This window comes from Gobius niger (assembly GCF_951799975.1).
Source record: "Gobius niger genome assembly, chromosome: 8".
Classification (NCBI taxonomy): domain Eukaryota; kingdom Metazoa; phylum Chordata; class Actinopteri; order Gobiiformes; family Gobiidae; genus Gobius; species Gobius niger.
In genome coordinates, this window is record NC_136859.1 from 24,287,718 (window position 1) to 24,299,827 (window position 12,110).

The 12,110-nt window shown below is 42.8% G+C and overlaps 1 protein-coding gene across 1 annotated transcript in view; it reads left to right on the plus strand.

The window, feature by feature from the left end:
• The first annotated feature begins 11,205 nt into the window (after positions 1–11,205).
• Positions 11,206–12,110, plus strand: part of LOC306966600 (dolichyl-diphosphooligosaccharide--protein glycosyltransferase subunit STT3B-like) — a 62,055-nt gene continuing 61,150 nt past the window's right edge. Inside the window, exon 1 of the mRNA XM_079561399.1 lies at positions 11,206–11,786. Within this exon, the coding sequence (XP_079417525.1) occupies positions 11,491–11,786 (296 nt within the window). The 5' untranslated portion in view covers positions 11,206–11,490. The remainder of the gene's footprint in view (positions 11,787–12,110) is intronic.

Below are 12,110 nucleotides of genomic sequence, written 5' to 3' on the forward strand. Positions count from 1 at the left end.
CAGTGCGGCCAGAAACGGGCTTCACTAGCTCACACGTTTTGGGACTGTCCTAACAAAACTAGCCTGGTCTTACCATACTCTCGTACTCATTCCGTACAGAGGGAAATGATATTTGATCGGAGTTCACGGATGGGTAAGGCCAGGCTATAACAGCTTACCGGACTAAGATTTTGAAAATGATGTCATGTCATTGAAATCCAGTTACACCCTGACCCTGTGCTTGCACTTTTTTGCTCTCTAAGTCTGATCCGAATAAATTGGAACAAAAAAACCTCCAACCAATATTAATTTGTTACAGTAGTAGTTGCTGTAGTACCTCCATATATGGGCTGCAACAAGCTAGTTTTCCATTAGAATGCATTGCACTTTACGCACGTTCTAAACGGCTCTAACGCCTGGTGCCTAATTTTGTTTAACTTTCTACAGCTAGATATTCCTCCTGTGGGTTAGTTACAATTAAAGGGACCAGGCTGGTTTTCGTAAAGAACATTTCATAAATCTCACATACCGATTCACAAAGCGTGAACTGAAATAGAGCTGAAACAAGCAGTGAAGCTCCATGGTTTGCTTGTGTATCAGTATAACGCATGACAGAGGGTATTTATCCCTCTTTTGTGGGAGCATAGGCCGACTTGAATGGTTGGACTAGCGCAATGTCTCGAGTTCATGTGTCCGGGTCCCACCGATGGTAAATAAACTCATGCATAATAGACATCCAGACTCCTGCCCATTTTTAATCGATCCTCTTGGATATTTCAGGATTTTTGATATAGGGCCTTTATTTTCTAGTTATCCATAGTGTTGTTGATTACCGGAGATACATAGCCTATATTTTTTAATTCATGCAGTCCTTATATTTAAAGAGTTTAGTGGTGCTAGGCTAATGCTAGGCTAGCGCATGCCTATGGTAACTAGTAGCCTGCATTAAAAACCTCTTCAAAATCATCGGGTAGTCCTCCAAACGTTGCCATATCTGATTTGTAGAAAACACCTTTGTGAATTCCACGTGTAGTAATGCCGGCTGCAGGTAAACAAACTACCATGGACCCGGTAACAGATCACTCCACCGCTGTGTAGCTTGCAACCAGGAAGCTGATGCTGCTCAAATTAAGCTCTTTTGGTTATATTTCAAAAAATATTGATAGTCTGGTGTTGTAAGTGCACTGTGCTTGGGTCAGACTGTTTTTAATGCAGGCTACTAGTTACCATGGACATGCGCTAGCCTAGCACTAGTCTAGCACTGCTAAACTCTTCAAATATAAGGACTGCATGAATAATAGATAGAACACTCTGGATAACTAGGAAATGAGGCCCTATGTCAAAAATCCTGAAATATCCCTTTAATCTCTAACACCTCTCTTTCTTTTAGTTTAGTTTAGTTTTAATTTTTGCTTTTAATTTATTCTGTTAAAAGTGAAAAAACGTAAGAGAATGAATGGATGGATGGACTGAACAAACTACGACTAAAAAGTGATGACAACAAGGTAACAACGCAAGAAAAATTTGATTTCATTTTGTAGGATTTCAAATGAGGCATTAGACTGGCCTATAAGCTGTCGTCAAGTCCAGTCAAGGAGGTTTTAGATTCGGATAAAGCCGAACTGGAGAAAATAAGGCGGGGGTGTAAGTGTGTTTCCCTAAGTTCATGTGGACTGAAATGATGTGATTCTTTCCACCAGTGCCACCAGTAAAATGACCACATCCCTGCTGCTCAAGTGCTGGAAAAAAAAAAGAAGAAAAAAGAACTGGCTTTTCAACTCAGTGCAAATCGCCTCTTTGAGCTTTCAGTGAATACTTTAGCCCGGAATCTCTCTCTCCAGTGGGGGGGTCAAATCCAGGTTACAAGCCTTTTCCTCTGAAGTTCTTTGTTGAAAAGTCTCGGAACAGACCTGCTGCAAAGTAATGAGATGCATTAAACATAAGTGTCGGTGCTTTTTCGGCGGCAACTGCGGTTTATTTATAGACGACGGGGCCCATCTGGAACTCTGTCATAACATCCGGAGACACGGGGAAACAAAGCAAATGTTCAAAGCACTTAGCCTCGCTTACAGGGACCCCAAACCACACCCCCTGCCCGCAACTTGAACCCCCTTTTTTCCCCCCCCCTCCTCCTTTGTGATGTGGGAGCCAGAGGATATACTGTACATCAGAGAGGAGCATCTCAAGGAAACAGCGCAATGCTAATGAAAACAGTAATTGAGGATGTATTTATGCATGTATTGGAATTGCCAGTCGGTATTAAAAGAAATAAGTACACAATCTAAAAAAAAATTACTGATGTGAATAATATGTTCACATCAGTCATCGGTTCTGTTCATTACTTTTATGGACAGAATTTCTAGGCACAGCCAGGGGCCGGAGGGTGTTCGGTTTGGGAGCCTCAGGATCTCATCTCTTCTGTTTGCGTTTGATGTTGTTCTGTTGGCTTCAACAAATCAGGACTTTCAGCACGCTCTGGGGCGGTTTGAAGCCGGGTGTGTAGCGGCCGGGATGAGGATCAGCACCTCAAAATCCGAGGCCATGGTTCTCCACCGGAAAAAGGTGGTTTCCCCTCTAAAGGTCGGTGGGGAGTCCTTACCTCAAGTGGAGGAGTTCAAGTATCTCGGGGTCTTGTTCACGAGTGAGGGACGGATGGAGCGTGAGATGGACAGACGGATCGGTGCGGCGTCAGCAGTGATGCGGTCGCTGTATCGGTCTGTCGTGGTGAAGAGGGAGCTGAGTCGGGGCAAAGCTCTCGATTTACCGATCGATCTACGTTCCCACCCTCACCTATGGTCATGAGATTTGGGTCATGACCGAAAGGACAAGATCGCGAATACAAGCGGCCGAAATGAGTTTCCTTCGCTGGGTGGCTGGGCACACCCTTCGAGATCGGGTGAGGAGCTCAGTTACCCGGGAGGAGCTCGGAGTAGAGTCAAAACAAGACTTAAAAATGGTGCTCAAGACAGAGCGAGTCACAACAAGAATTAAAAATAGAGCTCAAGACAGAGCGAAATAGTGCTCAAGACAGAGCGAGTCCAAACACGACTTAAAATAGTGCTCAAGACAGAGCGAAATAGTGCTCAAGACAGAGCGAGTCAAAACAAGACTTAAAAATAGTGCTCAAGACAGAGCGAAATAGTGCTCAAGACAGAGCGAGTCAAAACAAGACTTAAAAATAGTGCTCAAGACAGAGCGAATCAAAACAAGACTTAAAAATGCATATAACTGAAAGTATTTTATCTACACTCTTGCCTCTTACTGTAATTGATTAATTCTATGTTGATGTTTTATTGATTGTATTTGTTTTATGCAACTGTGAAGCACTTTGAATTGCCTTGTGTATGAATTGTGCTCTACAAATAAACTTGCCTTGCCTTGCTGCTCCTCCACGTCGAAAGGAGCCAGCTGAGGTGGCTCGGGCATCTGTTCCGGATGCCTCCTGGTCGCCTCCTGCGGGAGGTGTTCCAGGCATATCCTAGTGGGACAAGGCCTCGTGGAAGACCCAGGACACGGTGGTGGGACTATGTCTCCGAGCTGGCCTGGTGTCGCCTCGGGTTCCCCCCAGAACAGCTGGAGGAGCACCTAAAAACACAGAACAAGCACTAAAGCATAACAATGATCTCTACTTACAATGAATTAGGGTCTACGTTTGCAGACTTAGACCCTGGGGTACAGCTAGCACCTAAAGACGTTCCTGGTGTTATTCAGGAAAGGTAGAAACATCCAACACAATATTCATACTTCAGGCCTAATGATAACCACTGACAGACCAAAGTTACTTTTATGCTGGAGAGACACAAGGACACGATTCTTTTGAAGAACATATTTCATTTTAAGTCTGTTAAAGTTTCAAATATTGCGGCTGCGCTTAGTCAGAGTGCTGCCAGTAAAACGACTTTATTGAAGATGAATGCATATTCGTCCGAAGTTCAGTAAAGTTTTGCCCACGCACTGTTGCTGTGTGGATCTGTAATTAGAGCACAAACTTGCAGAGAGAGACGAGGTGAAACAGTGCAGTCTGGACAGAAACCCAAAGGTCTAAAACTTTGACTTGAATGGAGAAATGAAGCCTGCTGTTTCCAATGCCAACTGTGTTTGTCTTCAAAACTGCAAAATAGAGTTATACTTTGCAGTTAGCACCACTTTTCATCAACACAGGCAGATAGTTCAACCATTAGAGACATATTGGTGAAGTTCGACTACACAGTGTTGTTTATAAGCGTGAGATAAGGGGGGGGGGGGGCTCAACTCTTGAGCCACGTTTGGCCATGATTCCCATCTCAGTTTTAAAGGAACAGGCCACTGTTTTTCCATATTGAGATATGTTTTTACCTGAGCTTAGACGAGTTGATACGTACCTGTCTGTTGTTGTTAGCATTTGGCCTCTCCCAGCACATTCCTATAGCTCCAAACGGGGGTGAAGTTGGAAGCTGCCATGCTCTTCCACGGGCACGCACAAAGACCAGACAGGTATGTAACAACTCGTCTAAGCTCAGGTAAGAACATATCTCAGTATGGAAGAACTGTGTGCCCTCAGTCACGCAAAAAGACCAAGGATGTTGTTAGCATTTGGCCTCTCCCAGTATATTCCTATGGCTCCAAACGAGGGTGAAGTTAGAAACGACCAAGCTCTTCCACGGGCACACACACAGACCAGAAAGGTACGAAACAACTCGTCTAAACTCAGGCAAGAACATATCTCAGTATGGAAAAACGGTGGCCTGTTCCTTGAATAGACTATGAAATTAGATACACTTAACAATCTGTTATCATCCATAAATAAGACACGTTTTTGTATGCATGCAGTGGCTTGATGTGTTCCACAATGACACCTGATCATGCACACACTCAGCTACGAAAATAGTCTTAGGATTCTGTATCTTGCATCCATGTTGTATTCAGTTCTCTGGAAATGTTCTTTGAATTCGTTCCATCCTTCAGCTTGTGCCTCAGAGCAATCACCTCACTTTATGAAATAGAGACATTTGCTCATGTACAAAGAGAGTAGCATGTGCAAAAGTGGATCAGCATTTTATTTATTATTTATTTTATTCAATTCAATTCAGAATCAGACATTTGAACATTTTCCAAATACAGAGACGAATAAACTGTACATAAGGTCTAGAATGGAATAGGCAGGAGCTAAGGCTTGTTGCACCTATCACTGTGCACACAGCACCATTGTCTTATTTACATCAGATTTGGGGCCGTAACACTGTAATACAGGCAACATCAAATGGTATATTAAGTGTAACATGCCAACAAAATTAGCATAATTTACTTTGTAGCTTCCACTAGCTATTTAACTCTTGCCGTAGTAAATGAGCCTCGTTATTTCATGAAAGAGGGGGACACGATAAGACGGCTGTAGACAACCTTGAGTTTGAGGCTTTTAAAGAGCCTTTTCTATGTGGTTGTGAAATGTTTGTCTTTCTTTCAGATCTGAAGTGTTTATTTGGAGTGTTTTGTGCCGCTGCAGACACACTTCAGCACGCCCTTCACTTATGCAGATTTTCACTCTGCAGCTGTAACAACCTTAACTCAATCTAAACTTTGTGTCTCTTTTTTTTTCCTGTGTCTCGTTTTGTGTCTTTCCCATATAGATAAATACATGCTCAGGATAACTTACAGTAGCTTACATTTCAGGACAGTTAACAGCTTATTATCCTACTAATGACTTACAGCTTTACACCTGGTTATCTCTGTGTGTTTTTTCTTTGGCCTTTTCTGCCGCTCTTCTTCTTGTTTGTTTTGTTTTATTTCGCTGTTTGGTGCAAAAAAAAAAAAAAAGTTTAAAAGCAACTGCCCTAAACGGTTTGTGACCTGCCCGTGACCATTTTACCTTTTCCACACGGTGACCTGTGTTGCCTGTTGGAGGACTCTCCCAGAGGGTGCCACAGGACAGCCCTTCTCCCTCTGGGACAGTCCGACAGGTGTACACGGGGTGCATCGACATCTGTTCATTAGTTTAGACAGCAGAGGTCAGCGTTGCCCCCCTCATCTGCATATAGTGCGGTCGAATTTACATATTTTAAAGCTTCAAAGTAGGAGACTGGGAGAAGTAATGAACGCTTCACTTGTGCACATGTGCTGACAACAAACCTCTTAAAATTAATTTATTTTAATTTAATACATTGTCCACTAATACACCCTATCTTTGCACTTTTATCCTGAATATCCTCTTTGGTTTACAGGTCTCCAATCAGCTGAGGCTTTTATTTGGACCTCTGTACATTTCTCCAAAACAATCTCTTTGAATGTCTCATTTCTAAACACATCCATCATTGCTTTTTGTTTTTTGATCGGTATAGGCTGCAGAGTTTCTCAAACTACGGTGCACGTACTTTGGGCTTCTTCAGGCAATTTTAGACTATAGTTCAGTCATCAAATTGGGTGTTTTTCTGGTTACATTTAGACCAGATCTTGTCCTTATTTGATCTTGATCTGGGCCTGATGATACTGGGAAGGTGATATATTTTAAAGGCGTATTATGCAACTTTTTAAGCAGAATGAGGTTAATCACGGCAGCAACTGGGATGCTCTAGGATCACTTTTATTTCATTTTTTTTTTTTTTTTTTTTTTAGGTTTTATGGGTGGGCTCTATACATAACCATGGAGACAGTTCAATCAGCAGAGAACCCGAAAAAACTTGAAATAAAATTGATCCTGGAGCTTTTTAGAGGCCACTGTAAAGGAAAGTAAAGGTGCCAAGCTAACCACTCAACAACAGCTTGGTCACTGAAAGACAAATTACGCCCAAATGTCAACTTTTTTTTCTGCTTAAGAATTTGCACAATGCACCTTTAAGTAGTGGCACGTGGTGAGTATTTTGTCACACTTAAAGCTTCTGTGAAAGTACGTTTTCCCGGGCTCTCCCTCTCTTGATCCGAAGATTTATGTGCTCGCTCTGTTGTCCTGGTTAACTACAGCCTAACAACGCCCCACATATGGGCCAGTTACACTATAACAACAACAAAATCTGCTTATATTAACTCTAAATGATGCATAATTTCACATACTAGAAAGTAATCTCTTCTTTACACGCGACACAATATGTCTTTGGTTGCACACAATGATCTGCATCTCTCACTGCGTAAACAAGCATGTGTTTTTTACGCCGCTCCAGTAGATGGCAGCACATATCAACTATATTTTACACCACAAAATCACATTTCTATTAAAAAAGAAGTAATCCTGTATGATGAGGCCACCTCTTTTAGGGGTGACGGGTTTTTTCCTCTCTGTTGCACGCATTCTATTGAGTGCACCATAAGTGAATGAAATAAATAATGAAATGTAAAAATAAGTGTGTTACAGCTATCAGTGTAAATGTTAGATTCAATTTGGGGTAGAAGTACATAATATATTTCTTCAGCCGACTCCCTTTGGGCTTCAATTACTGCGCAATAAGAATCTAAATGTATAAATTGATAACGTTGAATTGCTCAAGTTAACCTCCTCGCTTTAACCGAGTGCATTTTCCTCAGTTCAGTTTCACCCAAATCTAAAACCTTCTCGACTGGAACTCACAGGCTTCAAGCCAGTGTAAACGCCTCATTTGAAAGCTAAGACCCACAAAACTGATCTAAACTAATCGTATTCCTTGTGTTGTTGCCGTGTTGTCGTTACTTTTTCGTGTTCTTTTTTAATCTAATTTTTGCTACTTTTTTGCTGAGTTTTTATCACTTTTTTGTTGCACTTTCATTGCTTTTAAGGTCACATTTTTGTTGGTTTTGTTGTTGCTCTTTTGTGGCTTTTTTGGGTCACTTTTTGGCACTTCATTGTCGTGTTTTCATCCTCATTTTCTTGTTTTTTAAATTCTTTACAAGAAGCTTTTAGATGTGGGTAATGCTAAACGTGTGAAAAAGTGCTTAGTTTAACTAGGAACCCTCAATCTATGGAAATACAATCACTGAGCAAACGTACACATCTGGTTGAATTATGGCCATAATTATGACTTAGGTTCATTTGACTTGGAAGCTTTAGGACGCCCTCAGTTGAACAAATGTAAATTTGATTGAATCGTGAAAGCAGGAAGCTGTTTACCACAAACAACTTTCCCTTCCGCTACTACTCATGTCTCGCATCCTCTGCTCATGTCTTGCACTGCTGCAGGTAAAGCACAGCGGTTTGATAAATGAATGAGACTGAGCCATTTGCACCAAAGGTCATTGTCTACATTTATTACCGCAACAGCTCTGGGTAAAAGCATGGGCTACAGTGATTTATTCACTTTGTACTGCGATAGGTCATTAGATGTGTTTACTCTAAAATATCAAGCTTGAATGTATAAAAATATAGATGTCAAGATTGCGCAACATAACCTGCATGTTACTGTGTAATGCAAATATATTGAGTTGTAATGTTCTATAGCCTACAGGATGGCATTGCAATGGTTTTCTGTCACTGATATGCTATGATATGATCAAACTACCTCAAGTACAGTGCAATCCCTCACTTCAATTACACACTGGATTCATTTCAGTAACTCTCTCATCAAAACATTTAACAAAATCCATAAGAAAAAAAACCGAAATGTAATGTCTCATTATGCATAATGGTGATAACTGTTGCTATCCAAGACAAGCAATCTTTACTGGTTTCCTTCCTGAAACCAGATAATGCGGTTGACTTGAGAACGATTGCACTGCACTTTTGGATTGGCCAAGAGACACAGCGTGCAGTTGTACATTAGTTCAGTAGCTCAGTCACCCGTTGATTGCATTAAGATTGTCCCGAAGATATATAATAAAACCTTTGCACTATAATCCCCTAATAGCTACTATTACCTTTTTTGTAACAGTCCTATTAATCCCGACAGAGTTCATTCATAAAACTAGACTTTTTTTTCAATTTTCACAATTTGAAAACTTCTTGGCCCAGTGTAATTCCGGAGCTCATTTTTGTGCATGTAGACTTTAGTGCAGTCAAGCTCTATGGACGCTGTGTCAAAGGGGAATGAGATACAAGAAAGGAAGAAAGCCAGAAGGCCTGACAAAAAGACGTGGTGCTTACTCCCCTACTGCAGGAGCAAGCCCGAGTCGTATCACAGGATGCAGTCTGTCTCTGTGCCTTGCAGCCACGTTGGCCTTATTAACTTTGAGGTGATGTTTCTCTGGAGAGTGCACTGTGAAAGGTGAAGCTCATTACTTCTTACCTCCAAACTTTTGTGTTGTATCACAAACCTCCCCTTGGCTTTCCCGGATATGTACGAGCTCCCCCACTGCAGGCACGCTTGCTCCTTGAGGACCACGGATTATCACTGAACCATGTCTGTCTCTATCTGTTCCACATATATTTATGGTCTCAGGTAAGCATACTGTGAAGAGAATGATGCTTTGTGGGTCAATGAAGACACAGCCTTGAAATAAAAATGACAGCATTACCGGACTGGGGGGACTCACGGTGAGACATGATTAGAAAAAGAGAAAACATTTTTGCAGTAAAATTGCTTCTTGGAAATGTTCAGTTCCAATGTACAAGGTTAGCGGTTTTCACAATAGTTCTTTCATTCATTCCTGTCGGGTGTTGTGATGTACTTAAGTCTCCCAACATTGGAATTCATCGCTGAATAGTGACAATACAATGAAAGGAAGAATAACACACACTCAAACGTATTCACAAAGGGCAATTTGGAGATGCGCCTTTCCCCCAAACAGAATAATGCATGTCCAAAGTGGAGGGAACATGCAGTGCCGGCACATAGAGAACATAAACAGAACTTTTATTTATATGGCCCTTTTCAGTGATGAACAGAACACAGGAACAAGGCCTACACATTGATAAAATTGAGAGGACTGGCTTCTACAATCAATGGAGCTGCTCTTTCTGACAGATGATACAAACAGTTAGCTGCTCATCAGTAAAATGTAGACCCAAGTATGTAGACTTTTATAGAGTAATCACTGAAGTTGCAGGGGTTGGACATACGCGTCAGGGAAGAGATAGGCTTCACTTTCCTAGAAAGCATTTGCTTGGCAAGAAAGCAGATGTGTGACACTGGCATTTAAAGGGGGGGCATTATGCAAAATGGACTTTTTCATGTCATTCCCTCACAGTGCTTGATTTGTAAATTAGTATTCTCAGGAACACTTTTGTTCTGATGTGATGGATTGGGGGAACCGGCCAAAACATTTGCCGGAACACTCTCATTAGACACCATTATATCAGATACATTTTTTGCCGGATCCCCCAAAATATTTCCCAGATCCTTTACCCTGATAAAAATTGAATTGGGGGAATGCGTTCCCCCAAACGGGGGATCAAATTAAGCACTGTTCCCTCATTAAACACATGGCTGAAGTGTTGCCTTGGCACATTCATGTATTTTTGAGTAATCTGTAAAAACTCTATTAGCCATTTTAGGGATAGATTTGCCTGAGTCCTCCTAGGAACGCCCCCACCTCCTGGAGACGCCTCCGAGCTTTCGTCACCAGCCGAGTAACCAACCACTGGTCCTCAGCAGAACCCCCTCCCCACTGATGCCACAGACAGCGTGTGGAGGGGGCGTGTCGGAAAGGGTCAGAGGTTCTTAAAGAGACAGAGGCCTATTTCAAGACATTCACTACAGCCATTTTGAGAGAGCAATTTTATACAAGGCAGTTAATTTAACTTACTGCATTTACAGACCAACAGAAGGTTTGGTCATCATTGTAGTGTGATATAGACTGGTGCTATGTGATTGAAAAAAGCATAATACCCCTTTAACCAATCAACTGACTTGGCCTGCAGGTAAGTTTGGTTAAATATATAGGCTACGGCACATACTTTTAATTTGAACTGAATAATCAGATTTAGTGATGATCAAACTACTTACTCTTCTAATTCATCTAAACTGACAAATCATTTAGACACATACCTCCATCAATTTCAGCTGTCATTAAAATATGTTGTAATCCCGGTAAAGCTCTTAAGCCAACTATCTCTCCATGTAACTAGCACATACGACTAATGAGAAATTCATTTATTCCATTGGTTGGCGTGACCCTAGAAGCCCCTGTGTTGTTAACACGCTATTCGCTCTCGCTGCTGTCAATCAAGCCCGTCTACCCCCGTACGCCAACAGACTCACATCTCTAATCCTATTGGTGACTTTAGCTGTCTGTCAGCGCCCTGCTCTCTGATTGGCTCTCCTGTGACGCTGCGCTCCACTTCGCGGTACCTGTCCCGTTGTGAGAGGCTGATGGCGCTTCCGGATTGGACACTCGTCCCGCCCCCTCATCCAGCTCCAAGGAAGGAAGGAGGAACTGCTCGAGTCGCATGTGTCACTTCTAGAATGATTGGTGCAAAATCGTGCTGCTATGTGATTCTTTGGGGTTGTTTTCTTGTCACGCGGTCGGTGGGACGTAAGGTTTGAAAGTTAGGAATCCCAGCGGCCCTTTTGGAGCGGGCGAAGGGGGTTTTGTGGTCCTTTTTTTGGAATAGGAAGACGGAGCGCATTTCTTTCCTGTGTGATACCAGATAGCTTCGCTGGCTTGCTTGCCTGCCCTGCCACGACAGGATTGAATATGGCGGAACATCACCCGGTTTCGGACAGCAAACACAAGTCTTCTCTGAACTCTGCAGGGCCGTCGTACTCGGGCAATGGCCGGAGCAGCACGGCCGTGGCGGAGAGGGCGAGCAGCGGGAGTTGCAGCGGCAGCGGGCCGGGAGGAGGCGGGCTGTCGGGCGGCCTGTCGCAGCCGGCCGGGTGGCAGTCATTGCTGTCATTCACCATCCTCTTTCTGGCTTGGCTGGCCGGGTTCAGCTCCAGGCTGTTCGCGGTCATCCGCTTCGAGAGCATCATCCACGAGTTTGACCCCTGGTAAGTGCGATTTTCTGCGCAAAAGCTGCAGCGCTTATGGAAACTTACATGTCGCTAACGTTGCATGTGCTGCGATCTGCGCTATGAGGAAGTTTGGTCCTGACTACTACGAGTGCTGGGATGTTGTCCGCATGTTATTGCTAAAGACGTATCCGCGTCGTCAGCGTTGCTTTGTAGATTTCCCTCCTGGTTTCAAGTTGCTATGTGTTCAAAGGTGCTCATGTTTTTGGTCGGTGGAACGTGAAAACTGACTGAAATAGGCGCATGTCCAATTTGGCAGAGTCATGCTCATGTCGCCTCTCCTTCACCTTTGACTCTTCATGA